Below are 21,090 nucleotides of genomic sequence, written 5' to 3' on the forward strand. Positions count from 1 at the left end.
GTGTTTGAGCACGTATAAATCATCAATATTATTTACATATTTGAATATGGATTGTTAATAGAGGAAAATAAATGAGATTCTCTGACCAAGAAAAAAAACGTTATAGCATCATAAATCTAGAAGCTAAATTTACATTTCAACACAATTCCCAGGAGCAATGAGAAGAGTGAGTTTGACAAACACATGCAGGTTAAGAAGACCCTTTGTCATAGCATTCATGTGAGTGCTCAGTAATTTGAGATTACAGCTCCCTAACAGTTTAGCTTGGCTGCTGTCCATTCAGCTGCTTCTAAAGGACAGATTCAGATGTAAATAGTTTTCAGTTTCCCAATCTGCTGCCTTTGTAAATTTTATTTATTTCCCTTCTATTAATCTTGGTACTGCAAAATGAAACATGAAATATATATGCATTTTAAAATTTCTAAAACATTTTTTGCCTCCATAATCTGTTTACAATCCCCACCTCCTATCACCATGAGGACGCTGGGCAGGTCACTATTCTGCTAGTATTTTAGATGCAATAATTTCAGCCAGGAATACTTTTCCTCAACTCAGTCACCCTGACATAAAAGACTGATTAGACATCAGTTACAACTTCGAAGATAAAGCATTCATTCTGACTCACAAGTCACAGCCTGGCTTGATTCTTTGGTCTATCTCTTCACGTTGGGATTTCTGGTTATTCTGTGTTGTTGCTTCTGCTGAGCAGCATGTACTGATTCAGCTCTGAAGTATAATTTTATTCCATTTGTTTTATGCATTTTGTTATTAGATACAAAAAATATACTACCAACTTGGCGATCTCCCACTTATAGCATTCCTCCACCAAACCAACGGTCAATCCCTTTTTAATGCAACTTGTAGTTAACTCAAATGAGGAGGAAGCAGGCTTGCTGTTTCTCCCTTCATTCCCACACCCCCATTCCTGCGCAAACTTGCATGTGAGTTGGCACCATTTGGTTGAAGGGCAGGTGGGGTGTGTGTTAGTGCCAGAGAAACAAGAAGCATAAAACATGCCATTTTGTCATGAAGATCAGCCAGGTTCACTAATGACCCAGGAAAGATAAATGATCACTCCGACCATCTCTGAACTACATACAACTCTTGATTTGCCTCAAACAAAAACAAAAATTGCTGGAAAAACTCAGCAGGTCTGACAGCATCTGTGGAAAGGATGACAAAGTGATTTGCCTTATGGCTTACCCTTTATGCCCTCTGGAATGGCCTAGCAAGCAACTAGTGATGGGCAATAAATGTAATCTTGACAGTGTCAGCTGCATCCTGATGGTATTATCTATATACAAACATCTTCAACAGGAAGTGATGGGCAAGAGGTTTCGTCCTTGATACACCAGCATGCCACACTGTTGAAACTTGGAGCTGGTTTTAGTGGACATGTGCCAATTTTAATAAGAAAGCTGTACTTCCTTTTATTTCAGGAAGCTGAAGAAGCTAATACGATATATAAAGGCAAAAAGAGAGGCTAAATTGGAAACTGATAACAACTTCAAGGCACCCCGGCAATATGAAATTGACTACAATTTGGATCCATTTGCTGGTCTAACTCCAGAATACATGGAAATGAGTGAGTATGTTTCTTCAAAATGCAGTGTAATACATCAATGTACTGTTCTGGGTGAGCACAAAGATAACCAGGTAACTGTCTAATCAGAGTCTGCTCATTGTCATCATTTTCTGTCTTGCAAATATTAAAATCTTTTCAGAAGAGTATTACTTTCCTTAGTAATGATGCTAGTCACTGCTTGCTCTGTTCCACTACCTTGTGCCGCATCCTTGGGAATTCCTTTCAAAATTCCTCCAATTTACGCTCTTTGTCTTTTTTTAAAAAAATTCCTCCATCTTGCCATTGTCTTCCTGCTCTCCTTAATTTCCTTTACATCCTGCTTGGGATTCACTCACCCCTTATGTTCGTTTACATAAGCATTGCTATGTTAATATTGATGAGTTAGCGGTAACAGTGAGAATTTGTCATTCTGGGCCTAGAGTAGAACAGTGTAAATGCTCTTAGGTATTCTTTTACCCAAACAGCCTCCCGTCCCCTCACTTTGCATTCAGTACTGCTTGTGAATGAATTCTAACTTGTGTTTTCAAAACTATGGAGCAACTAATCTCTTTGACTCCTTCCTCCCTTGTATAATCTATAAGCATTACAGCGCAAGCTTTGGCATCACTAAGCAGTACTTTTTGTTCTGCCCCATCTTATTTTAACTCTTCTCAAGCTTAATGGTGTCCTGCCTTATTGGCCTGATCCTCTGTGTTTTCTCAGTAAGTAGCTCTAGCTTGACTGTTGTGACCTTTTTTCTGTGTGTCTGTCAGTTGATGTGATCAATCGCATAGACAGACTAGAAATTGGATTACAACCATTCAACACCATAAGCCTATTCTAATATCCTGTCAGCTCATTGATCTGCATCACAGCTCCATTATGTGTCTTTGCTCCACGTCCCTTAACCGTTACCCAACAAAAAATCTATTGCTCACAGCCTTAGTCTCCAATTGTCCTAGCATCCATGTTGTTTTGAGGAAAGAATTCCAGATTTCTTCCACCTTTTTATGAAAAATTGCTCCTTTTTGCTTTCGAATTGCCTAGCTGTAACTTTTAAGATTATGGGCAAGATTTTAATTCCGGTGAGTGGATGGTGACGTCGGCTACATTTCTAAGTCACAAGTTGCTTAACACCCAACGCGTTTTAGGTGAGCAGGCCAATTGATGGCCAGGACGCACGCTTGCCATCTAATTAATGATGGAGAACTTGTCTGAAGAGCTTTTCCAAATTTTGAAACTCAAAAAGTCCAAAACTGCTAGGCCATCATCATAGTGACTTTCTCTCCATTGGACAGACAGACAGCCCAATGGAGGGTGTGGGCGGGGGTGTGAGGGGTTTCTGAGCTGAATGGAATGCTGCCCACCCCAAGTCTGCCACTGGGAAGCTGCCTCCATCCCTTGGCTGGCTGACCCACTTGACAGCTGGAAAATTCTAGTTGACTTGTGGAGAGCGGCCTTAATAGGCCCTTAATTGGCCTAATTGGCTACCTGCTACTTAACAAAAGTAGCCCAGAGAGGCAGGACCATGATGGGAGACCAACACCACAGTCAGTAGAAGAACATTGCTGGCCTGTCCACTTTCAGTGCTGCCTCAGGCGAAAAAAAAATCTGCCATCTCCTTGACCTTAATTTGTGCGCAAGAGGCAATAGTTTCTTTGCAACCCTTGATCAGATTACCAAATCAACCAATTACTATTTGGAGAGAGGGGACACTGCACTGAATAACTTCAGGCAGCTTAGTAAAATGTCAAATCTAATCAAAGTATCAGGAAATGCAAAAAGTTACAATTTGCAGTGAAGTTAAGATGATGTAGATGCAGGGCAGAGTGAGTTTGATTATCTAAACTTTAGGTCATCACTCTTTCTGCAAAATCCTTGTTATAAGTAAGCAACTAACATATACAATGCCCAAAATTGTGACGAAACCTTGAGTGTAAACTTTGAAAGGAGGCTCTGAAAACAGTGGAGAGTCTGAGAACGTAGCCTGGACATTTCCTGGCTCTGCAACAGCAACCCGGCAAAAAGAGGCCCTGAAGTTAGTATTTTCATTCCAGGGAGGCAGGGTGAAATGGGAGTCAAGCGCCCCCTCCCACCACCGGAAGGAGTACAAAGGTTGCTGGATGTAGGGGTAGCGCACCAGCACTTAGAAAGATTGGGGGGAAAAAAATTAAAACAAAAAACATCCTCCAGCGCCCTCCACCTCCACACACTCCCCATGCTCCATCCATGCCACCTCATGCCCTTGTACCCATCCCAATAGCCCCCATATCTTTAGTGCCAACCTATGCCCCTGTACCCTTAGCAAGCAATTTTTTAAAACACCCCAGACATTTTTTTTCAAAAATTTAAAGGCAGGTCTTTTAATTGCCCCTTAGTGGGCCCCTTAAGGAGTTTATGCACTCTCTATGTACCTTTATGTCTACTTTTAATCATTCCAAAGGCCACCTGAACTCTACCAAAGGTGTCCCAGTACCAGATCCAAAGGGGTACTCTGACTATCCAAAAGAATCCACCAAGTTCAGACCCACTCTTACATGGTCCAATCTACACACTTTAGATTCCACACTCCTGTTCTTCCAAAACCCCACTTCAGTGAAGGCAGCTGATGACTTGAAATGGCCAGCTGCCTCCACAGACCGCATATGCGCACACGCTGGCCTGACTCCATTTCTGCCCCATTGAAACTAGGAAGTGCCGTGTTTGGGGTCAGGACGTCTGATTTCTGGGCTGGTCCAACATTTTTTGCCATGACAGACAGGTTCTCCATTACGGTTTTAAAAAGAAAACCAGGTCTGTTGTGCAACTGAGCCATTTTCTGTGTTTAGGTGAAATAAAACAAATATTGCATAAAACCAGAGACAAGCCATTTAGACCATCTGGTCCAATCCAGTGCTAATGAACTTCATAACCCTCCTCTAACTCTAATTTTCCTAACCCTTTCAGCATATTCTTCTATTCCTATTTATTTATCTAGTTTCCCCTTAAATGCATCTAAGTTATTGGCCTCAACTACTACTTGTGGTAGAGAGTTACACATTCTAACCACTCTTGGTGTAAATACAGTAAGTTTATCCTGTATTTTGTGTGGGATTTATAGTGGTTATCCTATTTTTAGGAGCTCTAGCTTTGGACTGCCCCACAAGTGGTAGTAACTTCTCTATAGCTGCTGTGGCAAAACCCTGCATAATTTTAAACAGCCTCTATTTGGTCAACCATCAGCCTTCGCTTTTCTAGAGAAAAGAGTCCCAGCCTGTTCAGTCTTACAGCCTCCTTAAATCTGGGTCCTTTGCGTATCTGGGAGTGTTCCCAGGAATACTTGCCAGCATGTCTTTTAAAGGTCTCAGTGGAATATGCACCAGCTGAGGCCTAGGAAAGGCCACAAAAGCCTTCCATCCAAGAGTTTTCAACCCCAGAGGAAAACAAACACCTTCCAAGATTTTGCAGCTGACTACATTGGAAGCTGGAGATTGAAAAATGTTACTTTTATGGATGGGAACTTCCTGTGCCTCCTGCCCCCTGTCGGCCCATCAAGCGGATGTTCCTGTTTTCTTGATGTGACATTAAAGGGACAAGCTGCCCTCTGAGAGTACACCTAGCATCTGCAATTCCCAACTTGGGGTCAGCTTCATCATTATTTTAAGCATTTCCTCAGGATCGATGATGACTTGCTTCTACTGCAGTTTGATGGATTGTCAGATGGCTGATAAGTCCAATATGTGACCTGCAGACTCTGCCATATGTGGGGCAGATGGTGCTTGAAGGGTTGGGTTGATGAGCCTTTTGGGGGTTTGTGCACTCAGTCCGATGCCTCAACTTCACCCCTGTGTATTTCCAACCAAGTCTCTCTGTGTTGGTGTCTTCCAAATGAGCCTTCTCCATTTCGGATGGTCACAAACCAGGATCTCCCATGAGGCAGCGGGTATGCTGGACCTCTTCGGTGGTTTTTTGAGGACATCCCTAAAGCATTTCTGCTGTCCTCCTGGGAAGATACCACTCCTCCGTCAGTGGAGCAGCCTGATCAGAATTTGATACCCGATATTTTAGCACATGAAACAAGGGAAAAGCAAAGACTTGGGGTGATCCTTCTTGGATCATGGTATTTGTAAGTTAAAGTATTGAAATTTACTACCTTAACAGCACAATATCATGACCCAGCAATAAATATTTTTGATAAGAAGGACGTTTTGCACTGAAGTGGGCAAGTGTACTTCTAACAGGATCTACTTCTCAAAAGTTTGAATTTTGCTCCAGCACCTTCTGTTATTTTTCTGTATATTTGAGACTGCAACAGAGATCTCCTAACTGCTTTTTAAAGCTTGCCTTTGGTATAATTGCCTTTAAGACTAAAGAATTAGGACCTTGTGTACTTTTGAGCAAAACTTTAAACTTGGCCTCCCATGGAGTCCTATTTCAAATGCTATCATTTCTGCTGGCACAAAACTGCATTCAGTGTGGCATCTCTGTCTTGGCTCCTTGAAGCTGGCACCATAATTCAGATACTTAAGGCTTTGCCAATTTTCTGCATATGGGTTTCTCTGTGCTGATTTCTTCCACTTAATTTCTTCCAATTAACTTTCCACACTAAGCTGCAGTGTATTTTTTCTTGTGTGGGGGAGATGGTCCCAGAAATGTTTTCCTGTTTTTTTTTTTAAAAAAGATAAACCTGTTGTGATGAGTGTGAGATGAGCTGATGTTGCAATGTCGTGACAATCGGCAGGATTTTCCACACCTGCCCACCATCACGATCTTCCAGTCCCGCCGCAAGTTGATGGACTTCGGGCTGGAGTCCTGCCCACAGTGGGGCCAGAAAATCCCAGCCATTGGCTTGTCTTGTCAATATCGCAGTAATTTCAGATGAGCTCCACTCTTTAAATAGAATTGGTGGGAAGCCTCGATTGAAAAGGTTGCTTACTTTATGAACACAACCATTTTCCCTGAGGGTGTTGCTAAATAATATTGCACTGATATAATGTCTGTACTTCATCCTCTTTTCAGTAAGTGTTGGTTAGTTTAATAAGTGCTTCGGCCCCCAGTCACTTATCGAGCAAGTTTCAAGTCTGATTCACTTTGTATCCGTTTCATAATTATAATGAACTCAAATAGCTATGATCGTGTAAAATATTGTTCTTTGCAGTCGTGTGGATATAATTCTAGAATGATACAGCACAGAAGGAGGTCATTCAAATGATCAAGCCCATGCCAGCTCTCTGCTTTTTCCCCATAACTCTGCAAGTTTTTCTCCTTAGGTATTTATTCAATTCCCTTTTGAAAGTTTATTATTGAATCTGCTTTTGTCACCACTTCCATGCGCCCCAGATCATCACAAATCCCTGCTTGAAAAAAAATTCCTCGTTTTTGCTCTGGTTCGTTGTCAATTATCTTTAATCCATGTCCCCTGGCTATTGACCCTTCTGCTACTGGAAAAAGTTTGATCTTAATTACTCTCTGCCCTTGGAGTCACATTAACTTCCCTGCCTGATATATCCATGTCCACATTATTTTTAATGTATTTAAGCCTGAAGTTGAACATGTAAAATTTAACCACAGTGAGACTATTTTTGGTGCAATTTTCAGCTTTCTGAAATCTTGCTCTGAATATCCAGATGTTAATCCAAAGCCACTACATATGGGAAAGTGGTTTTTGACCTTGCATGTCTATGATCTAATGCACAAGACTAAGGGAATGATATGCAATTAGCTGACCCTCCTATTGCCTATTTGCTTAAGTAATGTGAGAAACAAGACTTGAAGGAAAAATTAATTTGTTTGATGTGAATAGGAAGCATTTTGTCAGATTTATTAAATCATTTGCAGCCTGTAAATTCACCATATGTTAGTTTGACTCACTTTCCAGTAATTATTAGATCTTCCTCCAGAGACTTTTCAGTGAAATTTGCTCTCTCACCTATATTAAAAGGCCACAGCTTGTGTAGATGGAATAGCTGTTCACTGCTGCATAAATCCTTCTCCAATGCTGCAATTCCTGATCTGTTTAAACCTGAATGCAGTGTCTTATGTTTTTGAATTGTGCCTTGTGCTGTCATTATGCCTGACTGTCGCATGCATTCTAGCCACTTAGTGTGAGACCGTATTTCACAGATGGCACTTAATAAACAGTATCAAGAAGTGGACAACAACATCCACTCTGTTCTAACGTTAGAAATTAACTGGCAGGGCTGATGAAGCTTTATGCATGCATGTAGAATTTCATGTTGAGAGTTTATTAAAATTGCCTCCTGAGAAATTATTCCCAAGTGATGTTATCTTCTCAAAGCAAGCGACACCTTATGAAATTCCTGATTTGATGACTAACTCTGCAATGTACAGGATCACACCTAACTGCCACCTAAAAGTTGAGTTTCCAAGATCTTAATAACTAGCTGCTTCTTTTCAATAGTTTCTCACATTTGTACACATCTTGCTCTCCCTCATGTATGGAAAGCTGTCCGTTGTGCTTCCACACTGGTACAATTTCAGAACAAAGCCACTAGGTTTCCTTAAGGTGCGTTCCTGCTGCAAGTTCATCTTAACACCAAAACTAAACTTGAGGAATATAAATTGAATGCCAAGACCCCAAAGCGACTTACTAAAACTTCTAGCTTGGCTCAGTGGCCATATTCTCATCTCCAAGTTGGATGGTTGTGGGTTCAAGCCTCACTCCTGGGCATATCATCTAGGTTGACGCTTATGTTCAGAGCTAAGGGAGCCCTGCGTTTTCTTTTATGCTGTCTTTCTGATGGGACATTAAACCAAGTTTAGTGAGGCATAAAAGATTTCATGGCACTATCGAAATAAAAGCAGGGGAGTACCCTTGGAAATGAATGCATTTTTCAGTCCATTGTGGAGTTTTACTTGGAGCTGGTGTACTTGGTCACTGCCTTTGTCCCTTCCAACATGGCATGCTGGGCCAGTTCCCTGGACAGCAGCAGGCGCACAGCGGTCTGGATCTCCCAGGAGCTTATGGTGCTGCGCTTGTTGTAATGGGCCAGGCGGGAAGCCTCACCCGTGATGCGCTCGAAAATATCGTTCACGAACGAGTTCATGATGCTCATGGCCTTGGAGGAGGTGCCGGTGTTGGAGTGAACCTGCTTCATCACTTTGTAGATGTAGATGGAATAACTCTCCTTCCTGGATCTTTTCCTCTTCTCGCCGCCCTACTCGGACATTTTCTGCGCTTTCTTGGCGCCCTTCTTGGAAACGTGTGCTTTCTTCTCGTCATCCATGATCACAGTCAGCTTCAGAACCAGACAACATTTATTCCCCAATGTGATTGCTCATTTACCTCATTGTTTGTGGGCTTCGCTGGTTGCAAATTGGCCGCTGTGTGTATTTAGGGAACAAAAGTGACAGCACTTCCAAAAGTAATTAATCGGCAGTGCTTTGGGATATCACAGCTACGTGAAAGGCACTATGTAAATGCCTTCATGTTTCAATGGTGGGTTTTCCGCAGACGGCTATAAAGTCTACCGTGGACTGCTTTCTGCTAACTGGCTCATAGCAATCACAAACTGCAATGCTTCACAGTTTGTTGCTGATTTAATGAGGGCCCATTCACAAAAGCATTTCCCAGTGACAGCGAAACTGTGAAACTTCCTCATCTCATCCAACTTGCTGACAGAATACATTTTCCAGAGTTTCCAAATGAATATTTATAAATTGTCCTTCAAACCTGAATGATGCTCTATTTTGGAATGTGCAGCAGGGACACTAATCCTGTGGGCTTTAGCCAGATGTTGTTTTGAAAATGAGGAAGAATTAAACTAAGAGCGACAGTAGTTAAAATACCAAACTAATCATTGGCTTCCTTCAGAGAGGTTTTATTTTGGCCCAGCTATAGTTGAGGTGAGTCTTTCTACTTGTCGTGGCCTTGTAGAATAATCTAAATGTTCCTTCTACATGATGGATGTTTTTTGAATATTTAACACCTAGATTTTCAATCCTCAAATCATAAAGTTGTGCATGCTTTTTGTCAAAAGCTCAACATGAATCATCAGACTAATTAGAATCTCAGTTAGCCCTATGCTGTTCTTAAGTTTCACCTTTTATATGTTGTGTGAGCCACTACTTTGCATCTACCACAGACCAGCATCCCACATGATAGGGTGATTACATTGTACAGTGTTGCAGAGATGCTAGTAACTCAACAGAATCATGCCTGAATGCTCAATGATGAGTGAATCATACATCAAACATTTTTAGAAAGATTCCTGGAATTCAGCAATTCTTGGGATTAAACTTTTTTTATTCATTCACGGGATGTGGGCTTCACTGGCTGGCCAGCATTTATTGCCCATCCTTAATTGACCTTGAGAAGGTGGTGGTAAGCTGCCTTCTTGAATGGCTACAGTCCATGTGGTATAGGTACACCCACAGTGCTGTTAGGAAGGGAGTTCCAGGATTTTGACCCAGCAACAGTGAAAGAGCGGCGATATATTTCCAAGTCAGGATGGTGTGTGACTTCGGGAACTTCCAGGTGGTGATGTTCCTGTCTCCCATCTATCTCTGCCCTTGTTCTTCTAGATAGTAGTGGTCGTAGGTTTGGAAGGTGCTGTCAAAGGAGCCTTGGTGAATTCCTGCAGTGCATCTTGTGGATGATACACACTGCTACCGTGCATCAGTGGTGGAGGGAATGAATGTTTGTGGGTGTGGTGCCAATCAAGCAGACTGAGATTACTCATACCGAATCATATAGGAATCAAGGGTTTACAATTGGAGTAATAGCAAATCTTAAATACCTATTATGGACAATTAAGTAGAAGAAACTATATAGTGTCCTTATGGATTGTCAAAAGCTACAGATAGCACTGAGTTTGGAACTTTATTTGCAGGTCTCCACATGCTCCCTATCTGAGCAATGGGAAATTTTGCAGCACTAGTATAAAGTGAGTTGATTTAACTGCACATTGCAAAATACAATGGAGGTTTTATTTTGTTCAGTACCATGCACTGTCATTGTTTTTTTTAAAAAGGCCCAATATTTGTGGTAGTGATGATAGTGACATTGATGGTGTTTGCCATCATTACTCCTCTGAAACTGACAGCAGCTTTAATACTGCTGAAAAGAGAGGGATGTTGCCAAAACTTTTTATCTTGCACTCATCAGGACAACTGCAAAAATGCCAAATTTCAAACCATCATAACAATTTATACTACAGGAGAAAAGGGTGCTGACGGTTGGCAAGTCGACACTTTGGATGAGGTGTTGCCTTGGAGAAAGCAACAGGGAACTATAGGCTCCCCAAGCTCACGGGTAATTCAAGAAAGATGCAAGACTAGAAAATATTCCTTTTTGTTTGCAGAGAATAGGTCCCTGTGTATGAATGTCTATCGCTTCTAGCAAGCGTAAATGAGCCACATTATAAACTCAGCTGATCATCTTAAATTGGGTTGTTGATGTAGCTATTAGAGCATTCAGGGTTCTTCAGTGTGACTGGCTGCTTATCATGCTTGACGATATCACTGTTCCTAGATGACCAGAGATCCCCTAAACTTGACACCAGATTCAAATCAATGTGGAAAGGGTGAATCCACCCTACAGGTCTTTGTGAGCAGACTTCTTTGAGCTCAGCAGCAAGCATCATTGCTGACAACGAAATCCAGCCCAAAATTTTACATGGATGTATATTACTTCTGCACATTGCTGTGTTTTTGTACTAAAACTGTTTTCGGGAATGGCCTCTGGTGTGACTGTTTCATTGACTACACGTAAATGATGAATTGTTGCCACTCCGTATACTTAACATGTGAACTACCATTTCTGCAGTAATCCAGTTCGGATTTGTGACCCTGTTTGTGGCCTCCTTCCCGCTCGCTCCATTATTTGCTCTATTGAACAACGTCATTGAAATCCGCCTGGATGCGAAAAAGTTTACCAGTGAGCTCCGAAGACCCAATGCATCAAAAGCAAAGGATATTGGTCAGCAAATCTCATTATCATTATAGCTTTTACAGTTTAAATTATTTTTGTTGATATGCAAATAGGAGACTTTGGTTTCTGACTTGACACATTTTAGGAGATATCCATCAATGAGCAGTTGGGCATTTACTGTTTGGAGACATTTTTTGTGCAGTGAGTTATATCTAGAATGCACTGCCTGAATGGCTGGTGGAAACAGGTTCAATATCACTTTCAAGAGGGAATTGGATATGTACTTCAAAAGGGAAAAAGTGATTGCAGGGCTAAAAAGAAAGAGGAGGGAGTGGAACTAACTGTTCTTTCAAAGAGCCAGCACACACACACTGGTTGAATGGCATCCTCCTGAACTGTAAAATTCATGTTGAGCTACTGAATTACAAGAACTTATTTTAGGAACTAGAAATTCTTCACAAATTAGTTCTTACTATACACTCTCCAAGCAAAATATTTGTTTCACACCTTTTTTTTAAACAGGACAGGCAAAAAATTCCAATTGTACTGAACATTTGATCATGTTAAGCCTTTGTTCATGTTCACTTAATTTTGATTTAAGGAGTGTGGATACTGCTAACAGGAAATTTGGTTTTACAAACTGGAATTATAGTGTCTCATCGTGTGAGATGAAGAGGTGCAATTGCAGTGATCACTTGCATTCATGGAATCAAGTTTGATTAATGCCTGGTGCTCTTTCAGCACCTTTCTACTGTCAGGCTCAGCAACACCTTTCCTTTCGATTCATTTGCATTCACTCTTTAAGAACAGCTTTTCTACTGTTGTGTTTGCAGACCAATACGAGGGCTAGTAAATTGATCCTATGTGGTTATGTTGCATTTAAGAATCCCATCAGAATGCAATCCCCAATGGTGATGTAGGATGGTACTTTGCAACTTTAGTGTGGAACTGTCCATAAGTAGCTTTTCCCTCCTCTTGTCTTTGTCCTGAAAAGAGGGAGGGAAATTCACTTTGGAGGCTAAATAAAATACCTAGCCACAGGTCGTCTAACTGCTTGTGCACAAGTGGTGTGGAAAGATCAATGGACAGGGAAAAATCCCTTCAAAAGTGCAAATAATCACTCTCAAAGGAAAGCTCTGGCAAGTGTGATTTTACTTTTATTTCCAGCATTTCTGTTTTACTTCCAGATTTTCAATGTTTGTATTTTTTTAAGGTACAAATTTACTTCAGTGCTGCTATTTGAAACCTTTAAATGTGTGTTGAAGTCCCTGCTAACTAAACTAATCTAGACCGGAGCAGTGAGTTACGTAACTTCAAAACCAGAATGAAGGGGGCTGATCTTTTGCTAAAATATTTGAGCCTTTAGTTTGAAGAGGTGGATCTGTGGCCATCGATAGTCTGACAAGAAAAATATGCAAAACATCTTGAGTACCCCCTGACAGATGAAAGGGAAGAATTGACTCATGGTTCAAAATGTACACTCTGTGAAGTAAGCATGAAGGGACAAGTCTACCAGGATTCTCTACAATTAGAATAAAATAGAACATAATGGGCCAGATTTTCATGCAAGGCCAACTTAAGATCGTGTCAGAAGCGAATTGACCTGACAAGCCCCTTCTTCCGTTTTGTTAACCATATGGTAAAGAAATGACTTTGTGGACCCAATTTTAATAAGGGCTACCAAAGGAACCAAAATTAAATAACATTCAAGGGAGGGATGGGAAGGAGAACAATAAATTGTTCCAAAAAATCAAGAAATATAGGGGAGGCAGAGGCGTAGTGGTATTGTCACTGGGCTGGTATTCCAGATACCCAGAGGAGTACTCTGGGGACCCAGTTCGAATTCCACCACGGCAGATGGTGAAATTTGAGTTCAATAAAAATCTGGCGATGACCATGAAACCATTGCCGATTGTTGTAAAAAAAAAAAAACAAACCCCTCTGAAGCACTAATGTCCTTTAGAGGATGAAATCTGTCCTTACCTGGTTTGGCCTACATGTGACTCCAGATCCACAGCAATGTGGTTGACTCTTAAACGCCCTCTGAACAAGGTCAATTAGGGATGGGCAATAAATGCTGGCCTAGCCAGTGACGCCCACATCCCATGAACAAATTTTTTTAAAAAGCAAGAGACATGGTATTTATTTCATTTTGAGTTTGCACACCACTGGTATCCTTATAGTCTGAAGCTGGGATGCATTCCACAGTAAACAATGAGTTAACATATATCTTAAAATAGAAAGTAGCTTCTTAAGTTTCGTAGCATCTGTAAATCATGGAAACTAGTTAGTAAGCTAATTCCCAGATTTTATTTTGTGGGAGATATCAGCCATCAGGTTTTCTGGCTTCATATATATACACACACCATATGTTTGAAGCTCCCATAAATAGCCAATATTCCAAGGTTGGTCAACAAAACATTAATCCGGCTAGAATAATTATAGTATCCTGGCTTAAAGCAGCAGCAGCAGCATTGATGCAGTTTACTTGTGAATGGTCTAAGAATGTGTGAAATAAATAAAACCTTTCACAGCAATAAAAATCAAAGCATTTAAATTAAACTTCTTTAAATTGTCGGGTCTGTAAGTTAGTTGTCGGTGTTAGTAATGCTGGTCTAGTTCACAAAACAGAAAATCGTGGTGGTCTTGTAAGTTGGACCGAGAAACGTAGGAGGGAGTAGGCCATTCTGCTCCCGAGGCAGTTCTGCCATTCAGTTCGATCATAGCTGATCGACATCTTAAATCCATCTTGCCACTTGAGTTCCATAACCCTTCAAATGCTTCCTTCACAAAAATTCATCTGCCAGTTTCGAAAATTTCAATTGACCAAGCCTTAATTTTTTGAAGTGGATTTCAGATTTACACCATCCTTTCATGTAAAGAAGTACTCCCTGACAGCACCCCTGAATGACCTAGCTCTAAATTTAAAGTTGCACAGTTACTCACTTACTCTTTGGTACACTCTTGCTCTCTCGCTTTTGCCTGTCTTCGCATGTGCGCACTTGCTTTCACCCACCCTCTCAGGTGTGCACTCTCGCGTTCGCCGGCGTGCGCTCGCTCTGGCGTTGCATTCGCCTCACCCCAATCGCCTGTCTGCTCTCGCTCCCGCACCCCGCTTACACATTTATAATCCATCGTTTTCACTACCGGAGATGAGCAGCCTATTAATCCTGCACAGGATTAGGACTGAACCAGCACGGTTCAGGTTACTTGCTCTTCAACCAGACTTCCACATTTAGGATCGCGTTTCGGGGTGTTCTCTCACGACCTCCACATTCTGTATCAATTCAAATGTTTCTTCATCAAATGCAAGTAACAAAGTTTCACACAGGCAAATGTGATACTTCTGTGATACTTCCCCTCAACATCAGTTGCTGGAAGTGTTTGAGCAGAGTCAGCCATCATTTGCAAAGCAAGAGTCATTGAGGAATGCTTTGGGCAAGGAACAAACTTTCTACTGTTTGAAACCCAGACCTCTCTTTCCACCTTACCAGTATCCAATGCTGTGAGACAAGTGATCTTTATGTCACCTAATACAGAAGAAACCCTAAGAATGGTCTTTTGTTTTTATGTGAACTATTCAGATCTCTGTACATTATTTTACACCTCCACCACGTCACCTAGCCCATTGAGTTGGAATCCATCCAAACGTATGGATGATGCAGCAGTGGTGCTGTCTCAGTTGTCTGTCTGCTTTCTGTTGCAGTTTTATCAGTGGTTATGGCTTTATATATTCTAAGGCCGATCTCACAGAGTCATTTTTCAGTGCTTGTAACTACCTCCAAGTGAATGAATAACTTGAGAGGAATTCCGTTTGGGTTGGATTTGTTCTTTTTTAACAGTAATTTGATGATATTGCTGCCATATAGGGGAGTAACATGAAGCTAGCTTGACAATGCCAAAAATAGTGCAAAAGAGAGTAACAGTTTTCCTCTTGTATTTAGGTATATGGTACAACATTCTCAGAGGGATTGGCAAGTTGGCAGTCATCATTAATGTAAGTGTATGTTGTTTTATTTTAAAGAAATGTGTTTCCTTACTTCAGGAATTTTCATCCCACTATATTCAGAAGATAAATACGGAAGTAATTCACTCTGTGCATTTGATCTAAGTGCCTCAACATTTGTTTGCCAATTAAGTCAGTTAGGTTTTAGGAAAAATGCAAGGCATTCCTGAGAATACTCTTCACAGAACTAACAACAAAGTTGAGGCAAGATAATATCCAAAAATATGAGAAAAATGAACGGATGAAGCTTTGAGTGAGAACTAATTGTTAATGATCTGTAAAACTGTTGACAATGACAGCTTGATGTGACTATTACTTAGTTATCCTTTCTCAAAGCAATCTGATATAACTTTTCGCAAGAACAACTTGTATATGTACAAAAACTGGCATACTGAACTGTCAATGTTCAGCATTTTGCAAACTGTGTTTTCACGACACTATCACAGAGACAAGGGGTGGAATCGCCCCAGATTTGCACTAAGTGCGGTAATGCATGGGTAAAATGACATTGACCCGCCAGTCATGTTGGTGGATTTTCACACTATATCATTCTAAACCTACCGTATTAATAATGCATTTCCCGGAAACGCGCCATTTCCATGGCGGACAGGCTCTCATTCGCCCACCACACCATCACCAGGCGCCATATTTAAAGTCCAGCCGTGTGCACTCATCTCAGTGCTTCCAGCCCATGACTGCAAAGAAGACATGGCCCTGAAAGGCTAAAGGGCTGCAGCCACTAGGTTCAATGAAGCGTCCGCCGAGTGCCTTTTGGATGCAGTGGAGGGTCACCACAAAGTCCTCTACCCCTGCTCTGGCCGTGGGATGGGGTGGTCACTGCCAACGCCCTTCAAAAGCGGACAGCCACCCAGTGCCACAAGAGGATGAATGATGATCTCTGTTCTGCCAGGGTAAGTCATTCATCTCATCACTCTCAACTCTCACATCCACAAACCCATCACGCATCCACAGGTCCTTCACCCATTGCCGGTTCAAGGGGCATCACCATTCACACTCTCTCACACCTTCATTGTCCTCATCCTGTCCATGGGACCACCCAGCACCCACACATGCCCGGCATACTTATCATCCAGCCTGGCAGGCATCCTGCTTACACTTTCTCCATTTCTATTCATGCAGGACAAGCTGGCACACAACAAGAGGGAGAGGTCGCAGACTGGTGGAGGAATGCCTGAAATAGAGGTCCTCACGAATTTCAGTAACAGAGACATCCAGCTGACTGGCGAGGATCTGGATCGTTCCTGTGCTGATGGTGAGGTCGGTGGTGCTCTACCAAGTGAGGGTCCAGCAGTGCAACATCCATCAGATAACCATGCAGTGAGTGATGTCCTGCTTCACAGGCCACTGCCATGCACTAATTATCTCCCCTTGCTTTCACAGGCACATCTGGGAAACGGCCAATGGAGTTCATGACCCAGGGCCTCCAATCAAGCCCCAATGAAACCTCTAAAGAGGAATCTGGAGAGACCCTCCTTTGAAGTCCAGTCGCAGGGCTCACCCACACCCTCCACCAGCACAAAGGCACACACTTCAGTGGGACCTAGCTTTTCAGTAGCCTCTGGGTCACAATCTGGTGAGCACATCACAGTCTGATCCACAGCAGGCAGTGGCAGGGACTTCTCAGGTGTCCGGCAATCGGAGGACTGCTGGAGGCCAAACATTTGCTGAGTCCAATTCAGATTTCAAGCCTCTGGACTCCGTCATGAGCTGATAGCACAGGCATGACAACACATCAACTTCAACACTGGTAGGATGGTGGTTGCCATTGAAACCTTGGTGCAGGAAGTCGCTCCTGCACTGCTGTGCAGGCTCAACTCCATCACTGACACAATAGTTGGGGTGCGGGGCAGATCGATCTCACTGCAGCTACCCCTCCTCCTAATGGGTGCCCAAGGGCTCCTGGCTGACTCGTTGAGGAGGAAGACCAGCAGGTTTTACCCACCAGGGTCATCCATCCAGGTGACTCTGCGAGTGTCCAGCCCATCCGAATCCCCTCTTTGTGCAACCTCAGCAGCTCCAGCTCCACAGGCTGAGAAGGGTGCCACTGCCACACAGCAGGATCCCAAAAGCAGGCTGACGCCCTCTAGGTCTCAGCCTTCCAGAGGGCGCCCACCAAGGTCATCACAGAAAGGGCAAAGCAATCAGCAGGCTGCCTCCACCTTCACTGTGGATGTCCAGGGAGCACCAAAACATAGCAGCAGGGTTAGGAAAGTTAAGAAGATGTAACTCATTTAGAGTTAAAACAATTAAACTAAATTAACAAAATAAGGGATAAATCAAGCACAGCCGCTAAGTCAGGTCAGCTGTAAAACCAAGGAGTTAAGAAGATGTAACTCATTTAGCGTTAAAACAATTAAACCAAATTAACAAAATTGGGATAAATCAGGCACAGCCCCTAATTCAGGTCAGCTGTAAAACCAAGAACAAAGTTTAAAAGAAACATACAAACTTTAAGCCAAAATGTGATTAAAGGGGTCGATAAAACACCCCAGTCCCCACGATGCCCACCGGGCATGGAAGGCCTTGAGAGAGCCAGCAGACACCGCATGCTCCCTCTCCAAGGACACCCAGCCGCAAACGTAGCTGCAAAAGAGGGGTTAAGAAGATGTGACTCTTTCGAGCACAAACATTGTGAGATTTGAACTTTTGATCTTGGGGTTACAAACCCAGTACCATAACCACTTGGCTATTTAACTCTTTCGAGTACAAACCCGTTTCCATCTGTTTCAGATGAAGTTACATTGTTTCATAGTTTGCCATTGTGAGATTTGAACTCTTGATCTTGGGGTTACAAACCCAGTACCATAACCACTTGGCTATTTAGGCCAAGCCCCACTTGGCTATTTAACTCTTTCGAGTACAAACCCGTTTCCATCTGTTCCTATTCAGATGAAGTGACATTGTTTCATAGTTTGCCATTGTGAGATTTGAACTCTTGATAATCTTTTAAATGAAAACCAAATCAACAAAATTGGGATAAATCAGGCACAGCCCCTAATTCAGGTCAGCTGTAAAACCAAGAACAAAGTTTAAAGGAACCTTACAAACTTTAAATCAAAATGTGATTAAAGGGGTCAACAAAACACCCCAGTCCCCGCGGTGCCCACCGAGCACGGAAGGCCTCGAGAGTGTCAGCAGACACCGCGTGCTCCCTCTCCAGGGACATCCAGCAGCGAACGTAGCCACGGAAGAGGAACAAACAATCGGGCGGGACTCCCCCGTCGATCGCCTGCTGCCTAGACCTGTTAATGGCCAACTTGGCCAGGCCCAGGAGCAGGTTCACGAGGAGGTCCTCCTCCTTCCCGACCCCCTTCCGCACCGGGTGCCCATAGATCAGGAGCGTGGGGCTGAAGTGCAAACAAAACATCAATAAAAGGTTTTTCAAATAACTAAAAAGGGAGTGCAGCCTACAACACCCTATGTATACATGGTCCACGGACTCCACAAGACCGCAAAAAGGGCACGTGTCCTGAGAGTCCGTGAACCTATGCATCCTCTTATTATAGGGGACTGCTGCATGCAACACCCTCCAACCCAGGTCCCCGATAGAAAGGGGGAGGACACCTCCGTAGAGGGCCTCCCATCGGGGGCCTCCGCCGCCGGACGGCAACAAGGCACTCCAGGGCGTGTCCGGGCGACGGACAAGGGTGAGAAAATGGAAGGTGTGCAGCAGCAGTCCGTACAAAAAGCCCCTCTTTGCCGTGCCAAAAGGCACGGAGGGCATGTCCCTGAGGCGGCTCATATTGCGGGGCACCAGCACCTGAGGGAGGGTTCGGGGCTTGGGGCCAATGTGTATAAGTAACTGTTTCGAGTACAAGCACATTTCCATCTGAAGTTACATTGTTTCATAGTGTGCCATTGTGAGATTTGAACTCTTGATACTCTTTTGAGTAAACCTGTTTCCATCTGTTTCAGATGAAGTTACATTGTTTCATAGTTTGCCATTGTGAGATTTGAACTCTTGATCTTGGGGTTACAAACCCAGTACCATAACCACTTGGCTATTTAGGCCAAGCCCCACTTGGCCATTTAGGTGCACAGCCTGGGTGCAGGTGTTAATTACTTGTACATACTGTTCACTATTGTCAGTAAACTCCCAAGAATGTCTCCCTGCCTTTGGCTCCTTGTTCTGATGAGCAATGTTCGTGTCACTCAAATGTGAAACCTTTCTGCACAAGATAAAGGCAGGTGTCTCAGTCCAGGGCCTGTTCTCTGTGCTTTCCGCAACCTTCAGCCCAAAGTGATGTCTGGCCTCACTCTTCCTGGACACATTACTGATGCCTGCACCTTGACGGTGCTTGTCATTGCTGCCAGAATGTAGTGGACAGGTGTCAGAGTTCCATCATTCTCTGTGTGCTCTCAGCACCCTTAAGGTGTGGTTGGCCCCCATCTCTTTACTTGTGACCAGTGATGCTGTGCTATTGAAGGTGTCAGGTGCTGAAGGCAGACAAAGGATCAGATGCTTTTAAAGTTTCATTGCTGCGTCTCCATGATATGACCCTGATCACAAAGCGCTAGCCGGATAGGGGTCAGACATCAGGAGGCAAATATTCACAGAGGCTATGTGAAGGTCTATGGAGTGTCCTTACTACTGCATGTTGTCGTCATCCCCCTGCAATCAAGCGACTATTAGGGCCTCTGCTGCATGTCCATGACAGGAACATTGTCACAGTGGTTGTGTGCTTGCCATAGGCCAGTCTGGGGTCAAATGTTCATAGATGTAAAGTGAGGATTTATGGTGTCTCCTCACTGTATGTCGTCATCATCTTCCTCAAATCTAGAAGCTATAAGGGCCTCCCGAGTGTGCCAGCCTTGTCTGGCCAATGCGAGGGCCTCATCCCTGTCATCGTCATGTGCATTACCTTCAACCACAGGGTGCCCACCTCCAGCCCACACCCAACCCAAGTCACCTCAACCGCAGGGCAGCCCTTGCTCTTCCCATCCCCTGCTCCCACCACAATGCGCCTCAGCCTTGAAGTCCAACAGGCGACCTGGGCGAGCACTCTGCAACATTACTGTGTACTTACCTCCAAGTTCCCCTCAAAGTGCAACTGCCAAGCGTACGCCTTTTATGTGCCATTGTGGAACATGTCGGCGTGCAATCACACCAACATGGGCAGACAATCCAGGCAGTGGGGGGGAGGGGAACAATTCTGGTGGGCTGGGCTTATGATATGCAAATATATTATAACGAGGTCAATCATATTAGAGTAATCTGGTCTCTCTCAGTGCTTTCCTAGTGAAATATGGCTGAGATCAAGTGCTCAGTAGAGTAAATGACCAAACTCCTTTTCAGTGTTCCACAGAGCTCCCAGGCAATCCAACACTCTGCTACACCACAGAGAATTGCTCAAGTGCAATCACAACTTGTGCAAACAACACTCTGGCCAATAAAACATTATCCATGGGAAATTCAGCTCAAATATCAGTTCTATCAACTCAACATAAATCAGCCTTGTGTAAGCAGAACTAAATCAGCTTTGTGCAAGTGGAACCAATGTAAAAATTTGAAGCCAGCCTATTAACCTGTGTTTGCTCATAATTGAATTTGTAACAGTCAATTAATGAAGGTTAATGTGTGAGAGTTCTATTGTTTCAAAGGTAATGGGGTGGCCACCACATGCTTGA

The 21,090-nt window shown here is 43.1% G+C and overlaps 1 protein-coding gene across 5 annotated transcripts in view; it reads left to right on the forward strand.

The window, feature by feature from the left end:
* Positions 1–21,090, forward strand: part of ano1a (anoctamin 1, calcium activated chloride channel a) — a 230,080-nt gene that overhangs the window by 169,417 nt on the left and 39,573 nt on the right. For all 5 annotated transcript variants that reach the window (XM_041197457.1, XM_041197458.1, XM_041197459.1 and 2 more), the window contains 3 exons: positions 1,440–1,585; positions 11,331–11,483; positions 15,380–15,432. In XM_041197457.1, the coding sequence (XP_041053391.1) occupies positions 1,440–1,585; positions 11,331–11,483; positions 15,380–15,432 (352 nt within the window). The remainder of the gene's footprint in view (positions 1–1,439; positions 1,586–11,330; positions 11,484–15,379; positions 15,433–21,090) is intronic.

This window comes from Carcharodon carcharias, chromosome 10, assembly GCF_017639515.1.
Source record: "Carcharodon carcharias isolate sCarCar2 chromosome 10, sCarCar2.pri, whole genome shotgun sequence".
NCBI classification, from domain to species: Eukaryota; Metazoa; Chordata; class Chondrichthyes; order Lamniformes; family Lamnidae; genus Carcharodon; species Carcharodon carcharias.